We start from the raw sequence: 20,218 nt of genomic DNA on the forward strand, positions 1-20,218 counted from the left end.
TGAGGAAGGAAAATGGAGTCTTGCAACTCCTCCAGCACTTCCTCCAAAGGACAGGCAAGCTCTGTAGTACCCAGAGCTGGCTGGGAGAGCATCTGGGGACAGGGAAATAAGAACATTACAAAAACATGACCATGCCCAGAACCAGTGGGTTTGAACTAGAAGAGAAAGGCTATCCTTGGACCTATGTCCATGCTGGTCAACCATCTCTCAGCCACATGTGCTCTCCAACAGAAAGGCATCCTCCCCCTATTCCCAGCTGGCTGTTTTTCTGAGGGAATGCCCAGCAGAAGAAGAGGACTCCCATCAGTTGAAGTGTGGCTTTGGAGCAGGAGGCAGCACTCACCGGTATGTGTGGTAGGATGGTGTTGGCACCTGCTGCTCCCTGGCCAGAGGCTCCCTCTGCTCAGCAGGCACTGGTGAGGCTGCAGGGAAGGCCTGGCTGCTGCTCTGCTCCGAGCCCCAGAAGGGATAGCCACTGCTCACCACCACCGGGTTACTCTCTTCCTTCACATCCACATTCTCATCCTTCTCAAAATCTGACTCAAAGCAGGGAAAAGAAAGAATGGGAAAGAATGAGAAAGGGGAAGAGGGAGGCAAAGCTCACAATGGTCTGTTGGCAGGCAGGGTGGTGAAAGGAAACACACAACCACCTCCTGCAGTCCTTCTGCCTTGAGGGAATAGCCCCTCCCAGCTCATTTCTGCCCACATACTGTGGTGGTCACTCCTGCCTGCCCTCTCCTTGGCTGCGCTACTGCAAGCAGCACCACGAGCTGGAGCAAGGAATGATTTAGCTTAAAAAACTTGCTGAATATCATTCTCTGGGTTTGTTGTGATCAATATTACCACGTTCCTCAGCAGCAGGCTCCTTTTCCTCAGGCAGCTTCCTCTTCTGGCTCTTGGCTGGACTGGGCTTCTGGCATTTGGCTCGTCCTTCCCTGGAAAGAAACAGACATGGGGGTAGCTTGGATGTAAGCTTTTTGTCTAAATATGTAGGCAGGGATGCTATAGGAAAAGAAAGAAAACCCATAACATTTTTAAAGTTTAAGTAAAAAAGAGTCAGTTTTGGCCTTTTTTCATCAGGAATTTTTTTTTGAGGAGATTTTTTTTCAGGCATAAAATAACACAAAACAAAATCTCAGATATTTTTGTAACATTTTCTGCTTGGGAAAAAACCTCCATTTTTTTCCTTCTCTATTGCCAGTCTGGGGTTGCAATTTAAGCTGTTTTTTTAAACTCATCCACTGGCTGCCCTCAGACCAAGCAGAAGATCTCACTAGCATTGGATCCATTTTCCCTCTTGCAGACAAAATCTCCCCCTGGAAGAAACACTTTTCCACCCACAGGAAAAGGAGACAAGGGAGCCTCCAAATGTCAGAATCAAGCTGATCTCCAAGAGACCAAATGGTCTGCTGTGGACTCCTGTTATCACTGCTATTCACATGTCAGACTCCAGTCTAGCTCCAATGTGCAAGAGAGTGCAGGTCTCAAATTTGTCACACCTCCCACATTGCTGTAGGAATTGTCACCTCCCACTCCCCAAGTCTCTTGAGAAGAGGCTGCACAGAGGGACATCACTCCCAGATACAGGGAAATGCAGTGTGCACAATGCAGCAGCTCAGCAGAGCTGGCTGGTAGAGTTTTGTTCAGAGATCTTGGGTAAAATTCACAAGTGAGCTCCAGCTAGAAACAAAGTGAAATGAAAAGACAGTTTACCTTCGAGTGTTCTTCCCATGTTCACGGAAACCTTTAGCAAATGGATTGTTGTCAATCTTGAGCTTTGTAATCTTTAAATGAAAAGAACAAGACTCAGCATCACAGTGACTGCTCCAAGACCTTCACCTCTATCATAAGATATTTATCACAAGAGATAAACTCTGTGAGGGTTTTGGACATGGCCTTGCCACAGTATCTCAGCTCTCCCAGCAGCTCCCATCATGGATCAGGAACTGACCCACAGAGAGAAGTGCCCCTGTCAGGGTCAGCAGGGATTTGGGTGGGATTCATCTGGCTACAGAAATTTGCAGGGTGAGGATCTGTATCTGGACCTGCAGCCATACTTTTTACTGCATTTGGAGTTCTGTGCCACTGACAGTGCACTCAGGACCATCACAGTGCATGACTCATCACAGAGATGTTTTCCACAGGAACCACAAAGTGCCTATTTCATCCCACTGTTCACCACAGGTGCCCAGGATGAGCAGACAGGAAGGAGCCACCTCCTCTAGAGGAATTTTACAGACAGCATGTCCAAAAGCAGAGCCTGCACACCGTACCTGCTCGTTCTGGTAGGCAGTGACAGAGGTGAAGACAGTCTCAGGGAAGCTGAACACCTGGAAGATGCTCCAGCGGACACTGAAGAGGTCGTCGGCCTGCACGATGTGGAAGCGCGGCTTGTAACGGTGCATGGAGTGCAGGATGATCTGGGACACACAAGGGACAAGGTTTCCATGTGCCACCACGGCCAGCACACTGCACATCCCCTGCCCAGACTCCCAGGACACCCATTTCCAAGCAGGGACTCCTTGGGATTGGTGTCTGACAGCACAGACCCATGCCTTCCCTGGCAGGGAGCCAAGGGGGCACAAGGGCTGGGCTGAGGGAGGAAAAAAGGGCCCCTGGATATGTTTTAATTTCTACATCATCTAATTTCTCACAAATCCTGCTTAATTTCCCACAAAGTTCGTCTGCAATGAATTCCAAGAGAGCACAGCACAACCTACATGCCCATGTTGATCCAGAGTGTTGTTGGTGAGCTTCAGTTTTTGGAAGGAGACAGGTTCCTTCATCCAGTGGCTGCCAGGAGCTGGGGAATCTGGGTGGACATAGGTGCGACAAGGCAGCTGGGGCTCTGCTTTTCCAGCAACTTCCCACTGATCTTTATTCCACTGGGAAGGGAAAGACAGAAATCTGGAGCTTAGAAAAAATGCTTTCAGTACAGAAAAAGCCCAGCAAGTTTGCCTCACTGTCAATTCAGTGAACTCCTCTGAAGCACAAGTAGCAGATTCTCTCTTATGAACCATGATCATGTTACCAAATCAGCTCCAAGTTTAGGCTTCATTTTTTTTCCCTTTCTCCCTATGGCTGCCAGAAAAGTCTGACATTAATCATGATTAAAACTGTGGTGCTTACAATGAAAATTAGTTACCTTTCCAGCTGCTCCCCAAGCAAACCTGACAAACAACTCCAGAGAGACATAAAATCCATCAATTACTTCTGAACTTTGTCCAAAGAGAATTTATTTATCAGTGTGACAAGTGAAGCATAAAGATCAATCTATTTCAAACAAAGATGAAAGGACAGCATAAATTCTGTTATTTAAAGTACTTACTTTGTACCTGAAGTTATCCATTGGCACAAAATCTACCAGCATGAGGTACTTGGCATACGGGATTAAGCCAGAGACTTTGATTTTGCATTGAGGAAACATTCGTCTGAGGGAGAAACGAAAAATAGAGAATAATGGTTTCTCTGAAGAGTGGCTGTTAATGATCAAGCAGCATGGCACATTTACTCACTACTGTGCAAAGCCCTGTGAGCAGTATTCCTCCAGCCAGCCACTGACCATTTGTCCATCTCACTGATGGACTGTTTAGTCCTGTGGGGTTGGATGGGACAGACATTAACAGGGCAGCAGGCACTGAGGGCCTGACACTGTTTCAGCTTTTGTTCTTCCAATTCCTCTAACACAGCAGTGGGAAACTTGAAAGGAGCTATTTGGAGGCTGTATGTAGTTCCTGGCCTGCTGCAGCCCTGGAGGATGGATTAAACCTGAGTGTGGGCAGGAGACGTGCTCTCATCTAAGAGCACACCCAGCTTTCTGTTCCCCTACTCCCTGCCATACTTTTAACTTCTGACTCTGCAAAAAAGCTTTGACAGCTACCTCCCTACCCAAAGGGATTATTCCAGCTCACAGCAGCTTTGACACAATACTTTACAGCTTCACAATTCCATCTTCTTTCACTGCAAGCTCCACGATACATGACTCATTTATACTTCAGTGGAGTCTGCACACACAGATCTTTAAGAGTCTGGGCCATATTTTTGTCTGCAAACACAGACTCAAACCCAAACATTTACTGCTCAACTGCTGCTGCCTGTGACCCAGGCAAAGGGAGCCCAGGGCACTTCCAGAGCAACCTCAAAGTGATAGGAGAAGCGCCAGTGTTAAGTGGTGAGATAAGGGTACAGGAGTTTTCTCAGCACATCAGCCCCACAAGTGACCCTTTGCACTTCACAGTTTGGACTCCTATCACACCCTGAAAGTGCAATTCTTCTGCCAGGATCAGGAGGATCTGCATAACTGGTTACAAAAGCAGTTTAAGGGCCACCGTTCGGAAAATGATCACCTGGAGACTTTGCCAACAGCTCAGAGGGGTGTGGTTGTGGTGTGTGTGGTCAGCTGGCCTGTGCCCTTACCTGCCAGATTTGGTGATGATCATCTCAGTTCCTATCTGGTGAAACTTCATCCAGAGCCCCATGTCCTCGAGGGTGACCACGATGGAGCTCTGTGGGAAGGGCTCCAGGCTGGGGGAAGGAAGGGCCTCACACGGCGCTTTCACGTCTGCAGGGAGAAAAGAGACACTGGCTGCAGACAGACAGGAGGGGAACTGACCCTGCTCTGGGCAGTCTGTGCCACTACAAACCTCCTCAAAACTGCTCCTTTTCTTCAAAGGATTTCTGTTACTCAGTAGGCTCAGAGGTAGGGAGCCTTTCCCAACAGGTTTGGGTTCAGCTGGTGGGTCCTTTTGTAAGATCTGTGTGTTGTACCAACCCACCCTAAATTCCACTGTTACAAAACCCACACTGGCAGGTAGCCACAATCACTGTGCTGGTATGATCAGGGTTACACAAAACACTTCATCAAGAGAATACAGTGAAAGCTGAAAGGACTGGAAAGATTTTAATAGGGAAAAATGACAAGTAGGTGGTAGCAGAGGTGAAAAATGCCCCAGAAGACAAAGATGAGACAGACAGGAGCCCTAAATGTAGTGAAGGCAAGAAAAGGAGGTGACAGACCATATTCTGAGAAGGGAATGGCTGCTCTGATCAGGAATTGGAACTGGGGATCCCTGAGGAGCCTGTGAGAGGGGTGGAAGGTTCTCCTCAGTTTCTCCTCAGTAACGCCCCACGGCAGTGCTGCAATCTGCCTGCTCTGCCTCTTGAGGCACAGAACCCACTGTGGGCCTGGGGAACAGGAAAGGGAAACCATTCTGGAGGAACTGCTGCCAATGGTACCGATCACCTCTGCACAGCTGCTTGGATTAAAAACCTCCTTAAAACCCTGAGCAAGTGCTCTCAGCAATATTGTAAGGCCGGCAAGATTGCTGCTGCCCTGCTGAAAGCCCAGTTCCATTTTAGGTGAGGATGTGACCCGGTGCAGCTCTGGTGGGCTGAGCTCAGAGCCAGCAGGGTTTAGGAACCTGCCCTGAGGAGGGGTGAGCAGCCTGCTCAGCAGGGCTGTCCCCTCTGGCTGCTGCATCAGCAGCCAGGCACAGCTATTTGTTTAAAAGGCAGATTTTTCTGCCTCTCAGCCTGATCAGATCTTATTCAGAGCACAGCAGAAAAAAGGGAATTTTTACCATGTTACAGCTTTCCTGAGTAATGCCTTCAAAAGAGTATTCACAAAAAGCAGACAACTATTTTCAGAGAAATTAGCTTTTGTCACAAAGGGACATCTTTCCCCCAAAACAACCCAATACAACTCTAAGTGGTTCTTCCCTCAGGATTAAGAAGTAGAAAACATTAAAATGCAATTTTGTCTGTTTGTAGAGGTCTTTAGGCACTTTAAAAAAAAATCCTCTACCCTTTTTTCTGCTTTGATCCAACATTAATGAACTGGCCAAGAAGTGACACCTAGTTTGCTCACCAAGATTAGCCTGTTAACATCTTCTTACGAAAGCTTCCCCCATATCCTCTTGCAAAGACATGAAAGCTGCCATGAGACCATGCATTTGGTAGCTCAGTGCAGCACATGTATCAAAAGGAGTTACAATAAAATTGGGCTGATTTCCCACAGGAGCCATCCAGTCACAAATAAATGCAAACAGGTTTTGATTAGCTAGACAGATGCTCACTCCTTCCCCAAATGAATTTGCGAATTAACATTTCTTTAAGCAAATTCCAAAGCCATTAAAAGAGACTACAAGAAGGCAGATCTCAGGAGTCTTTAGTGAGGGGAGATTTCCAATGAAGTGGAGAGGAACTGAAGTGAAAGGAGTTCAACACTGAATTAAAAATCAAAGGCAGATATTATAATCTGGTTTTTACCACAATGAGTCCACAATGCACCTGTAGGAGCACAATGCTGCAGGAGACAGGGACAATAATGCTGCAGCTGAGGTTTGAAAAAAATGCAGTTAATGCCTTTCACTGTGCAGGTTTGTGTGCACAGGCTGGGGCTGGAAAGCAGGACATGGTCAGTGTGCATGAGGACTGGAGATGGTGTGAGCTGGGGAAGGGACCCACTCAGCTGCTTCAGCAGGGCCCTGCAGTGATGGATCTGTTTGTAGGATTCTGTTGGATTTTTGTTTCCCTCCCAGTTTGTGCCTGTGTAACTGATGGCAAGGCTCAGGCACTCACCCTCCCACAGAGATGCCTGAGTGCTGGAACTGTGGCATGGAGAGGTTTGGGCACAGCGTCCAAGCACTGAGTGGAACTGGTGTGAGCTGTTCTTCTATGGTTTCCTCTTCTGTGCAACTTGGCTTTAAAACCATTATTATCTAAAAGAGATTTAAACCTTTTCCTGCAGTTCTAGTTTTACTTTTTAAAAAATATTCCTATTATCTTTGTGTTGCTAACACCACACATGGTCTGCTCAAAAACATGTTCTTTATGTCCAGATGAGGTTGAAAGGGAGGCAGCTGCTATGGTACAGGCACTGAAAATTAAGAGATCTTCAATCTATTCTGTGCTTGATTTCAAGGTCCTCATATCAATAGGAGTAGCTTGTGCTACAGTTTCTGTATCTAAAATGAGCCATTACACATCTTTTTGTCATCTTGGGGATAGAAAGGAAAGGAGAAATGTGAGACAATTTAGTAGTTTAAAGAGGAAGATCTCTGGATAGAAGATGCTGGAGTGCAATTCCCTCACCTAAAGCAGTTCCTCAATTAATTTTCCCTCACTCAGACAATGTTAAAATGTCAGAAAATTTGTTGCAGCCTTCCCAAAAAATGTGTAGGATAGGATTTGCAATACTGGGAAAACTCCAATAAGGGAAAAGCTACACTAAAATCAGTTATTATTACATTTGTTGCTGTTATCTTCCAAGTGAAGCCCAACACTCACAGCTATCCAGCCTCCACCAGGGAGGAACACACATCAATATACAAAGCTTTCTAATAAATTCATCTTGCAAACAAGCACAAAAACCCCTCCCATGTTCTCTGATCTTCTCAATGCCAGTAGAAACACCCCAACCCTCTGGAGGGAGCCTCATTTCTCAGACCCAGAGAGTTTTTTGGCAATAACAAAAATATGTTGTTTTACAAATGTAACAGCTTCATCTCTCAGATGCATCCAGTCCTCACCTGGAACATTTCTGCTGTAGGGGGTCATACACAGAAGCAACCCAGTAAGAAAATGAGGTGAACACTGCAATATTTGGAATCTTTAACATGAAAAATCCATAATACAGTCTACTCTTTTTTTTTCATTGCTGCTCTTTTGTTTTTCAACTTAAAATTCAAGTGGCAGAAATCAGTATGAATCGGATCAATACAGCAGGGACTGAAAAAACCCAAAACAGCAGCAAAGGTGGAAATCATCTCAATCACTGCACATGCATTTTGCTCATGAATGAGACAACATCTTGCAGAGGAAGAACAAGGAAGCTGAGAGTGCACAGTCACCTCTGATGTGCCTCTGATAAACTGGGCCAGGGTTTTGTTCTGATGTAGAGTAAAACCCCAGAGTAAATTCAGGGTTCAGTTGCACTGACAAATACAGCACCTCTGGGCTGGCTTTTAGTGTCCCAAGGCATCTCTGTCCTTGTGCCCAATCCAATCATGCTCCTCACAGGAGGGATTAGCAGCATGCTATGAGATGGATTGAAGGAAAACACAATGAAACCCCAAGGAAATCACAAAAATCCTGTGTTGGGCATGGATCTGGAAGGAGTCAGCTATGCCTGGTTGGGGTTCATGCTTTCAAAGGACACAGGAAATTGGGAAAAAACGCCAAACCAGAGAGTTTGTATCAGAAGTGTTATTAAAAATATAACAAGTATTTCCAAACTTTCTGTGGCCTTCAACCTGAAGAACCCAGTGCTTTGAAGACAATACACAAACAACTGCCTTCAACTGAAGGGTCACACTGCATGATGTGATGTGGGTAAGGGAATTTTGGGCATAATTGTGACCAAACCTTTACAAAAGATCTTTTGAAGCTCTCAAAAAACCACTCAAATGCACAATTTTTCATCTAGGCTTATGGAAAAAAATCCATTTTTTAAATCCTCTCCAGCCCCATGCAGTCTTCTAAGATGCTGGTAGGCCCTTCAGGAGCACTTTCTGCCATGAGTCTAGGATCTTTCCGTGCAGTGAGAAAGGGAAGGAGCCCTTCACTTACCTGGTAAAGCTTGCATTTTTCCATGTACTGTGACGTCGAGGAGCTTGCCGGGCCAAGAGAGCCACCAGAGTTCTTCCAAGGGGAGCCAAAATAGTCCAGTTCCAAAGCAGGTCCGATGTCCTGAGGCAAGCACAAGCCCTTCCTTCCGAGATCCAGTGTCAAGAGTGAGCGGGTGAGGATGGGACTCCAAGCACAGCTAGCCAAGGTGAGTTCCTGTTTTATGGAGCCTAATGAGCAGGGAGGAGCTTCCCGCCAGGGTTGTCCCCTTGCGAGCCTTTGATGTCCGAAGGGACAAAGAGAGGAAGGATCTGCAGCAATGGCTGGGGCTAAGGGAAGAAAATCAAAGAGAATTAACATGGCTTTGACATACAGGAAACCCTACAGGGGAAATGCACCTTGATTTACTGCTAACGCACTTTTAAACAAATAGAGACAAGACTGAAAACATCAGTTCACGACTTGGCTACAAAATAAAAACAAATCCCTTAAACAGCAAGCAGGGATAATTTCTCTTTGGCTGTTCCATGGGTTTGTGATGATTCTCATCCTCAGCACACAGAATCATTCTACTCTTGATTTCTGGTATCAGAATCAGGACTGCATCCAGCTCCTTCCTTCCCAAGGGGGTGATTAACAGTCTGTGCAAAGTTTGCTCTCCCCACTGGAATGCTGCAGCAACACATCCCTTCAGCCACTGATGAATGTGAATAACAACGAACACATTCGATGGTATAACTACACTCATCTGCCCAATTTCTGCATTCCCTTTCCAGGAGGGTCAGGCACTGAGGTTATGCCTTGCTCAAGGCACTGCTCTTACCCAGGGAAGGCTGAGCAGAAATGAAGAGCTTGAGCATTTTCCCTTAATTAGTTTATTCTGCAAGTGTGACCATTAGCGTTTGTGCTTATAAGTGCTTACAAGTGCTAAGAGACAGCAATCAAGGCTCAAGCTCCAGGCACTGCACCTCCTGAGGAAGGGGGTTCTGTGCATTCCCACACACAAATGGCTGTACTAACATTTACAGGACCAACACAGTCAAAAAGTGGAGGTCAAAAGCAGAATATCATTCTGAATAGGCCAGGGCTGGGTCCTGCACAGCAAATTTAGGAGCTCTGCTCATTACAAAGAACTTGCTACAAGGCTGCATCAGTTTCACTGTCTAGATTTATTCCAAATAAAATAAACGTTTTTTCTATTTTGTCAGTGATGTTACTGGGACATCTCATCTTCAGTCTGACGTACAAAACAAATTTTGAATTTATTTTGTGAGTTTAGTAAGTTCTACACCCAAACGTGAAGCCTTCAGTTCTGTTTTTACTGCCTTTTGGAGCAGGCAATGCAAGGACGTGCAGAGAGGACAAAGGATCTTAATCAGAGCAGAGACTGATTATCTTCCAGGGGTATATTGAATTTTGGGCATCCCAGTGCTAGCCAGGGAAAGAAAAGCCATTGCTTAGTGTGGCAAGGAAGAATGTTTTAAAGAAAAGGGTTGGAGAATTTGGTTGGAGAATCCTGAGGAGGATTTAGAGCAGGAGATGGTGGCTCCTGGCACCTCTGCAGAGCCACATCCAGCCTTGCTGGCATCTCTTTTAAACCACTGGCTAACACAGAAGCCTCAGGCCTTTCTCCCTGATTTGGAGACATCCAGAGCTGTGGAGTCTCAGCATATTGAGGAGAGGAATACCATGTGGTGGAGAAATGCCAACTTGTGGCTCGAATGGAAGTTATTTATTAAATATGGGGAGAAATAAATCAGAAGGGAAAAGGTCAGCTGAAATGGTATCAAGGTCAGATCTCTGCTTGGGCTTGCACAGCCACTACCAGACACAAACAAAATAGGATGCAGAAATGTTTTTTTGCTGTGCTACAGAAGGAAAGCCAGCATTGCATCTGCTCCCCCTCCATGTCCTGCTTTCCTAATGCTAGTATTTTAATTGTAGAAAGCGGAAAAAGACAACCATAATCAGAATCTGAAAAGGAAAAATAGAACAAAAATTGGGTCAGATTCAAGCTAGCAGCGAGATGAATCAACATCCCACACAGTCAGAAACTGCACAACAGCAGCAGCAGCTCTGGGAATTTCAGACTTCACCTGACAGGAGCGTGGGATGTGTATCATGACTTACTGCTGCTTCCACAAAGGCTAGGAGATGGTCTCCTGCTGCCACTTCATTTGCACACTGTGTATCAGCATGTCTGGGGAACAGCACATTTGCTGCAAGTGCTCAAATCCTTTTGGCTTCTCCCAGCTGATTGATGGGGAAGGTGGAGCCATTAATTACCCATGACTAGTTAACAATCAGCTTTCTCCCAGCCATTCTAGTTGCACTGGAAATGTTTTAAAAGTGAATTTGTTACTATTGCTGGAAAGTGTGGCTAATAGGAGCAATCCCCAGGAAATTCATCCCTAGCAAAGGGGGAATTTAGCACATTACCCTCATCTGTCCGTCCACGGAGAGCCCTCAGGCAGTTTGATGGAAGCCAGAGGTGACTGTGCTGGGGTCTAACAATTCACCGGCAAATTGGAGGCCGAGGGTATGGAAAGGGATGGGAGAGAGTGGATCTGACACGTGTGAGTCAGTGACACACAGGGCCCTGCTCTGAGCCCAGCTCTAACAGAGGCTCTGCCCTATGCTGAGGGGACGAGCTAGGGCAGGAGGGAGGCCATGTGTGATGACAAAAGCACAGGCCAAGAGCTTTTGCTTTGCATCTCTTTGAGAAGCTGATTAGAAAGAAACATTCCCCTCTGGGTTTTGTAGTAAGGCAAATGTTTTCTGGCATTTCTCCCACCTTCAGTGAAGGTTTAACCCTTTGTGCTCAGCAGGGCCCTGCAGGGAGCTGCTTTGTACACAAGCTCTCCAGCACAGTGATATCCTGCCATCGCTGGCTGCTGGAGAACAGAAAAGGGGTCAGCCTTTGGCCAGGCGTTGCCAGGAGTGGCACTGCCACCTCTGCCCAGGCAGAGTTCCAGGGGAGCATTCTGCCCTGAGAGCAAGCTCCAACTTACTGCCCGGGAGACAGCTGAAATGTAAAAGTTATCTTCCAAAAGAACCTTGTGATGGTGTTCACAGGGGTCTTAGGATGAGGGAAGAGATGAGAACGTTGACTCCATGTTTCAGAAGGCTTGATTATTTTATTATATATATTATATTAAAACTATACTAAAAGAATAGAAGGAAGGATTTCATCAGAAGAGTAGCTAAGAATAGAAAAAGAATGATAACAAAGGCTTGTGACTGAGACAGTCTGCACAGCTGACTGTGATTGGCCATTAATTACAAACAACCACATGAGACCAATCACAGATGCACCTGTTGCATTCCACAGCAGCAGATAATCAATGTCTACATTTTGTTCCTGAGGCTTCTCAGCTTCTCAGGAGAAAAAATCCTAAGGAAAGGATTTTTCAGAAAATATCATGGCTACAGAACCTGCCTTGGGTTATTGCTCGTGGGTGCATAGGCAGTACCCAGCCCCCAGGTTTCCCTCTGTGAGGAAGTGTTACCATGTCAGCTCTAACAAACTGGGCTAGAGCAAGGCTGCCTTGTCTGCCTGGACCTGCACAGGCAGGGAAGGACAACATGGAGCAGTACAAGCTGCAGCTAAGAGATCCTCCCCTCTGAAACATGAGGAAAGCCTTCCTGCCATATAAATGGGACTCACTTAGCCCATTTCCCCCTGGCACACAGAGGCCACAGTCCCAGAGCATCTTGGCAACTCTTTGTGAGGGATTCTGTGCCATCTGCACAGAATGAGTACTGGAAAGTGAAAAGACAGCATGTCATCAACAGGGCCCAAAATAAAACAGATAGCTCTACACTGATACCTACTTACTTTCATGCTTCATTAGAAACATGAAGTGGTCTCTGATTCTCCAGAATCCACAAACTCCCTCCTTAAATCCAGGCTCAGCTCACTGTGAAGCAAATGCAGCCTGATTTATGCACACGGAGCCATGGGGAAAAGCTGAGTTTTTCCAGAGAAAAAGCCTGATGAAACTCTTGCTCCTACAGCTGTGCCAGCCTGTGACTCCTTGTCCCTGTTAGTGCCTGACACCTCACCCAGAAAATAGGAAATACAAGAGCAGGGCTGGCCAGGACAGAGCTGCTGAGCTCTGGCAGCACAGGCACAGCCTGAACTTGGGCAGCTTTCTGAGCAAGTCTCTGTGGGCGGCTCCAGGAATGGTAAAAGCCTGCAGTGTTTTGAGAGCCTCTGAAGAAGTGGTACATATCTCCTATCATGCTGCAGCACCAGAAACAGTTCCTACCCAGCTCCTTACAGCAGCTCACATAACCCAACATTTTCTTCTGGTGGAGGAAAATGGCACTTTCCCTATCCTTTTTATGGTTTTGATTATTTTTTTTCCTGAGAAAAGCTATCTGGTGTCTTCAATGATATTACAAGTGCCATGCAGACCTTCCTATCCTGGGAAGGCACCCCACAGAAGGCAGATCTCTGTAGGGCTGCAAACCCCATACTGAGCCCTAAACTGCACCACCCCCAGATTTTCCCAGTGCTCTCAAGAGTGCAAAGATGACATTTGGCAAAGCAAAGCAGATGGGTTTGGAGAGAGCCTGTTGGTAACATCTCCACACTAATTCACCACAGGCTCCCAGGACAGGGCTCCGAGAGCTGTGGGGCCGGGTCACAGGCCACAGGGCAGCTGTGACAGGGCCTGCTCTGCAGGGGAACTGGGAAAGCAGCTCAGGTAGACAAAAAGCTGTACATTATAAGCTCGAGAGAAGACTTTTCCTTTTGCAGTTTGTGGATTGCGGTAACCGGCCCCAAACTGGAAAGGGCACTGCCCTGGCTCCCTCCCTCCCTCACATCCCGGCCCGCTCCCAGCGCCCCCTCAGCGCGGCACAAGAAGGGAAACACTTAGCGGCCACTTAACACTGCGGCCCGAGTCTGGCCTCAAAGGCTGCAGTCCAGAGTCAAATGCAAAATATGTCTGTCTAGAGCCCTTTCAAGTTCTCACAGAGCCCTGATGTCGGGTGCACCGTTTTCCTGTCAGCCCATTGTGTGTCCCAGACAGAGCTCAGCGCTCTGTCCCGCTCAAATCCACAAAAAGAACCCGCCGAAAGGAGCTGCAGCAGTAGGAGAGCTCTGCGGGCAGCTCAGCAAAGCACACGGGGCACGGACTGCCCTCACAGCCCTGCATCCTTCACCCTACACGTGCCCTCACAGCCCTGCCTGCACACGGGCACTGCCCTCACAGCCCTGCATCCTTCACCCCACACGTGCCCTCACAGCCCTGCCTGCACACGGGCACTGCCCTCACAGACCTGCATCCTTCACCCCACACCTGCCCTCACAGGCCTGCATCCTTCCCTCCACACGGGCACTGCCCTCACAGGCCTGCATCCTTTTAAATAAATACAGACATGTCTGAAAACTTTGGCTAGTCCATGGGTTTGCGATGATTCTCATCTTGAGCACACGGAGTCATTCTGCTCTTGATTTCTGGTATCAGAATCAGGACTGCATCCAGCTCCTTCCTTCCCAAGGAAGGATTAACAGTCTGTGCAAAGTTTGTTCTCCCCACTGGAATGCTGCAGCAACACAAGCAACACATCCCTTCAGCCACTGATGCCTTTTCCAACAATGTGAATGTAAATAACAACGAACACATTTGATGGTGTAACATCAGTCATCTGCCCAATTTCTGCACTGCCAGCCTTGAGCTGCATTTCTTTTCCAGGAGGATCAGGCACTGAGCTTATGCCTTGCTCAAGGCACTGCTCTTACCCAGGGAAGGCTGAGCAGAAATGGAGGAGCTTGAGCATTTTCCCTTAATTAGTTTATTTTAATAATGCACTGCATGCACTGCCCTCCCAGCCCTGCATCCTTCCCCCCACACCTGCCCTCCCACCCTGCCCAAACTCACTGCTCTCAGCCACAGGGAGCAGCCTGACAAAACAGGCAGCAAGGAACTCCAGCTTAACACCCCTCTATAAACACTGCTATATTTGTACACATGTGCACACACTCATATGCAAAGAGAAGTATCATGCAGATCTTAAAAACTGCTGGCAGTTTACTTAACCATGAATTGAGACCAGACAAAAGCCTTGTCAGAATGCACTCTGCTGAGCAGAAGCCCAGCAGGCAACACTGCAGAAATCTCTGTTAAAAAACTTATTGTTTCCAGAAAAAAAGCAGCAGCTCAGACCCAGAAGGTTTTATCTAAACTTCATGGATTTTCAGGATTGCTGATACACTGTCATGGTACCTTGGTTTCCACAAAAGATTATTATTTTCGTGTATCAGGCATTTGTAAAGCCATGAAACCAACAGGTAAAAAACCAGACTTCAATCATGCAAGTTAGGGTGCAAGTTACTTTGTTTGGCAAAGGTCTCTTCTGTGATATGGAAGTTTCCACAAACTGTTCAACACAGTAAGGTTCTAATCAAACCAGGAAATCAATAAACATCCTCCTTATCAGAGGATCTACTTTCAAAGAGCAAATTAAAATTGTTAAGATTTAAAGTGTTTGGAATTTAAAAATAAAAACTGCTGTGAGCTCTACAGAGCTGTGTAGAGCTCAGTTCCTCCAACATCACTACTGACTCTAAAGAACTTTCAGAGGAAGTTAATGATCATTACCAGAAATCATGACAAGAGAACAATTAAACCATACACAGCAGATTTTGATTCAGAGCACTTACAATAAATCACATTTCATTTGAATAAGATTTTATTACTGCGTATTTATTTTCCTTTTATAGTATTAGTTATAATTTCTTTGAAAAAGAACTATAAAAACTTATATAGCCATAGGAAACATATAACTGCACATCCATCTCCCAGCAGCAAAGGGAACTAACACACAAGATGTCCATCTGACCTGTAGAGTCTGAGCTGAGCTTTACAGGACCTCCCAAAAATAAAATGAACACTAAGATTCATGCAGCACATGCTGCAAGATGCTTCTGAAAGCTGATATATATATCTGAAGTCAGTAACAAAGAGCTGAAAATGCACATGGATTTAAGCAGAGAGCCCGTGGATAAACTTTGAGCTGTAATTTTTCTCACCCAACTTATCACCTCACAGAAAAATGATATTTGGGTCCATAATAACAATACTCGGGTAAGAATCCTTCAACATCACTAATAGAAAAAAGCACCTGTCAGATTTCATGGATTCCTCAAATCAGCACTGGGATGAGGCTGCCATAAGTGGACATGAACTGACACAATCAAACACAGCTGCCACCTCTCCTTGCACTCGCTCATCTCTCCAGAATTTCCCCTCATTCTTCCCATGGTGAAATTTCTCCTGCTCACTCTTTGTGCGGGCAGGGCTGGGTACAGACCGCGGGCAGATCACAGCCCAGCTCCCTCCCCCTCCCCAGCAGATTGTGAAGTGTTTATGGCCTGGCTCTTATGGCTCTAGAGGTGCTGAATGGCCTTTTCCCCCCTCGAGTCTCAGCTGCTGAGGGGCAGCTACACACCAACTTTTAGCGGGTTTGCTCCGTAGTTGTGGATTTTATTGCCCAGTTTGTCTCTTCAGCTCACATTTGTAAGCTCCAGAGTAGATTTTTCCCTGGGTAACACTCTGCAGCTCAAAGAACTCCTCTTGTTTTTATTACATCCTTAGTGATTAAAGGGATATTTAAACCTCACAATGTTCCCTGCTGTGAATATAAAAGCCTAGCATCATTTCGGATAGATGTGCTTAGAAAAATAAATTAAAAATTAGCCCTACTATATGGAACAAATGCTTCTAAGTGGTTAAGAACATCAGACACCTGAATGATTTAAATAGATGGGACGCAATTCCTTGAGAATCCAAGGCATGACACATGGCTTTGTCCTGTCAGAAGAGTTCTATAGAGAAGCTTTCCTTGGAAGGAGGTTAACAGAGGTGTGCACTGAGTGTGAGGTGTGCAATAAGTGCATTTGGCTGAAAATACTGGATTTTATCTACTTAGACATAACTTAGATTTCTTCTCCTCTCTAACCCTGCAAACATCAATACACTTAATAGGTGCCACTCTTAAAAACACAAACTTTGCATTTGTGAGGCAAAACTGTTTTTAAATGACTGCTACTTCACAGCCTGACCTGTGCCGGCCAACCAAACATAGAAATAAACAATGCAATGTAAATTCAACAGAAAGATTTATAAATTCTGCTCAGAAAAGTGCTGGGGAGTGTGCAGGAGGAAATTCAAGTCAGGTTTGGGAGCAGGCATTCCTGTGGGCACAGATCAGATGGTTATCAATAATGAGGTCACTGCTCCTGCCACCCTCAATACTGAGTTACTGCTTTCAGTTTTCAGCTGCTGCTGGGCTCAGGCTTGGTGAGCTGAGCCTGCCTGAGATGGAGATTTGGACTCACCACCAAGGGCCTTCATTTCCAAATAACTGCTGACAGTGCAGAGAGAACCTACCAGACTTGGAGGGTTTGTGCTCTGCAGGACAGAGTGGACAAGCTACAGCAGCAGCCAGGGAGGGCTGGTTTAGTTTATCAGAAACCTGAAGCAAAAATTTGAAATCTAAGTCCTTACATGGTCCTCCAGTATGTCTTTCTGACTTTTTTGCCTTGTATGTCCTCTCCAAGATGGAACTACTCCTTCTCTTCCCTTTGCATCATACTCTGAAGAAGCTGTCCAAAGGAGGAATTGCTGAATTCTGGAATTCTCCCCAGTTCCAGATTTTCCCTTAAGAGAAGATCTCTTAAACTTCTGTTTTGAACAGTGATGTTCAGCCATACCCACCAATAAAGATATGGTAATGCTAAGGAGGTTCCTTTACAGAGGTAATTTCTGGGGTTTTCTGCACTAGGTGTGATTTCATTTCCTTGCTGAAAATAAAACCACAAATATAACCAGAGGATACATATGTGAAAATAGCATAGAGCTGAGCAGGAAAGTGGCAGGGCCTCTTTCTGTGAGCCTGCTGTAGAACAAACTGACAAAACCACATGTAACTCTTATCACCTCATTATCAAAGCTACTGGGAACTGGATGAGGTGAACACCAGAAAAGATTAGAAGTGCTGAAGGAAAGCTTCCATGATTGATGGCTCTGTTCACAAGGAAGAAATGAACACGTCTGCAGGGTGTAAACACACAGATGACAGAGGAATTAATATTCTACAAAGGGATATAATTATCTTCATTAGTTGGGATGAAAATGAGAGAGAAGCAATTTGACTATCCAGGGAAAAGCTCTGTGGCTGTGCAAGGGCAGCCTGTTTGCAGAGGAGCAGACCAAGTCCTTCCTGTATCAGGCCTTTAATGGCTTTGTGCACACACCAGTGGCATTGCAGAGCAATCCTGCCTTCATGTGAGCAGCAAAGGAGGCTCTGATGGATCTGCTGCTCTCTAATTCCTATGAATCCTCAAATGCATCCAGGGGCCACATGGAAGGCTGGATGTTCTGCTGGCACATGACCAGGCTGTTCCCAGTGGGATGGAGCCTGGCTCACTGCCCCACTGTGGTCACAGCACTGCACATGCCCTGTGTTTCTGCACACCATAATTCACAACAGGCCAGCTATGGGCTCCCAGGGGAGGTGAGGCTGCAACAGGAACAGCACTGCCCTGGGAGAGCACTCTTTGCACTCCAGGGCTTAGGGCAGAATGAGGGGACAGGTTATTGAGCCACTGGTGACATTTCCCACAAAGGGCCTTTGGGTGACAGTGGAGATACACTAAAGCCACCAGCCATTGTGTGTTAGAGCTGACAAAGATTGATCCATGGATGAGAGAAGCATTTTCTCTGCAATTCTGAGCTGTTCTCTGGGCTTTCAGAGGGCTTCAAAGGGCCCTCAGGGGAGAGAGAAGAACTTCAGGTTACACAGCCATGCCCACTCTGTGCACTGAACTCCTGCACAGTGGTCATGGTTCACCAGGTCATTTTTGTGTGCTAACAAACTCCTGCCACAGGCAGCTCCTCCTTTTTCCATCACAACTTTTTTTTCTATCCCTTGATAACCAAGAGCAGACCAGAAACAGAACATTCCCTGTGCTGAGAAGTCTTTTCCTTTGAGGAATCCAGCCTAGGGCTGTTCTTGCAGCAAACTGGGATGGACAAAGCCTCCCTCTCCTCTGTCTCAGCCCTAATGCTCACAGAGTGCCAGATGCAGCTCTGCAAACTGAAATAACTGAAATCCTTTTTTCCAGAACTGATACAGCTCTGCTTGAGGCAGTGGGTATTTCTCATGGATTCTGGAGAGGAACATGCCCACCTTTGTCCAGTAAGGTCAGCCCTGAGACTGACTTCCCACCCCTCAATACCTGGGTTATGCACTCTGATGAGTAGAAATGCTGCAAACCCAACTCATTGTTTAAAGATGGCTTTAACCTTGCAGAGAAGTAAAACTCACATGACAATAATTATTTAGGAACAGAACCTGTCAGGTTCTGGTCTAGCACTTTTGCCTGATTTTTTTCTTGCCTGAAGACAAATTAAAACATTCCTGCAGAAACACAGGTCTTGTTCAATTTGCACCAGGATCAGAATAAAGGAAACCATCAGTGTTACGTGCATGACCAGCTCTGCCTTCTGCAGTGCAGCCATCTTCTCTGATTTTGTGACCCAGGGAGTCCCAAACTGCTTCTGTGCCACATCCTCATCAGTCAGTCCTGTCTTGCATCAGGTGAGACAGTGCCAACAGATCTGCAGTGGGATTAGCACCATTTAAAGGTTTCCTGACAAGCCTGGCCTTACAATTTGTTTGCCATCCCCAAAGTTAAAACTGAAGCCTGCATCTTATTCAGCAACATACCAAGGGCATTGAAGCCTCAGTCTGCTCCTGTTTGCAGAGATAAAAATTATGTTAATGGATGGAGATAGTGTGGGAGACAGTTATTCTGGAGCAAACTCTGCCCAAGCTGAAGGATCCTGGGTTTCCTGACAGCATTCTGCCCCAGCTTTTCCAGAAAGTCTCCTTCAGAAATGGAATTAGGCCCCTAAGAGAGCCTAAATTCTCTCTAATTTAAATGCATTTACCAATCAGAGGTCATCTTAAATACACCTCAATGTACTTATGCTCGCATTCCATGTTTAGCCAAACACTGTAAGAGATTTTCTTCAGCAAATAAACCAGAATTCAGCAAAAATAAAATCAGCAGAATCAGCCCTTGCCACTCCAGCATTATTGTCATCATAGCAGGCAAAATGTTAAATCTACATCAGTGTTTTGGCAGTGAGGAAATATTCTCAAAACAACAGTATCACAGCAGTAATGTCTTCTGCTTTGGAAATGTGTTACCTTGATGTTTATACAGCCACAGGAGCCCATTCAACACTGGCAATGTGTTAATTCCATTGACATTATCGCTCAAATTCAGTCACAGGGGCTGGAGAATTCTTTTTTTTACATGGCTCTTTCATCTAAAAGAGAATAAAGCAGGACATAATGGATGGTTAGTAACATATTGTTAAATGGTTACAAGACACAGGAAATTTCAGCCAGGGAATGGGAAAAACTGAAAAATCCGAGTAAGTCTTAATTAGAACAGAGCCTTGGTTTTGCTACACTGCACTATGGCAAGTTCTCAGCATTCAGAGCTGAGGATTCTCCAAAAAACTGAGCATGTTCTACTCTAATATGAGCAGACACTTTTTAGTCCTCTCCAGAGCTCTGCTCGTGGGAAGCTCTGAGTTATTTGGAGTTATTCACCATCACAAACACC

The 20,218-nt window shown here is 45.9% G+C and overlaps 1 protein-coding gene across 1 annotated transcript in view; it reads right to left on the reverse strand.

The window, feature by feature from the left end:
* The window catches only part of LOC102069254 (T-box-containing protein TBX6L), a 28,026-nt gene that overhangs the window by 3,367 nt on the left and 4,441 nt on the right, over window positions 1-20,218 (reverse strand). The window contains exons 2-11 of the mRNA XM_074554308.1: window positions 19,795-19,916; window positions 19,065-19,199; window positions 8,569-8,894; window positions 4,417-4,561; window positions 3,329-3,431; window positions 2,721-2,885; window positions 2,274-2,420; window positions 1,714-1,784; window positions 844-935; window positions 344-536 (exon numbers count right to left, since the gene is read on the reverse strand). Of these exons, the coding sequence (XP_074410409.1) occupies window positions 344-536; window positions 844-935; window positions 1,714-1,784; window positions 2,274-2,420; window positions 2,721-2,885; window positions 3,329-3,431; window positions 4,417-4,561; window positions 8,569-8,584 (932 nt within the window). The 5' untranslated portion in view covers window positions 8,585-8,894; window positions 19,065-19,199; window positions 19,795-19,916. The remainder of the gene's footprint in view (window positions 1-343; window positions 537-843; window positions 936-1,713; window positions 1,785-2,273; window positions 2,421-2,720; window positions 2,886-3,328; window positions 3,432-4,416; window positions 4,562-8,568; window positions 8,895-19,064; window positions 19,200-19,794; window positions 19,917-20,218) is intronic.

This window comes from Zonotrichia albicollis, chromosome 18 (genome assembly GCF_047830755.1).
Source record: "Zonotrichia albicollis isolate bZonAlb1 chromosome 18, bZonAlb1.hap1, whole genome shotgun sequence".
Lineage (NCBI taxonomy): Eukaryota > Metazoa > Chordata > Aves > Passeriformes > Passerellidae > Zonotrichia > Zonotrichia albicollis.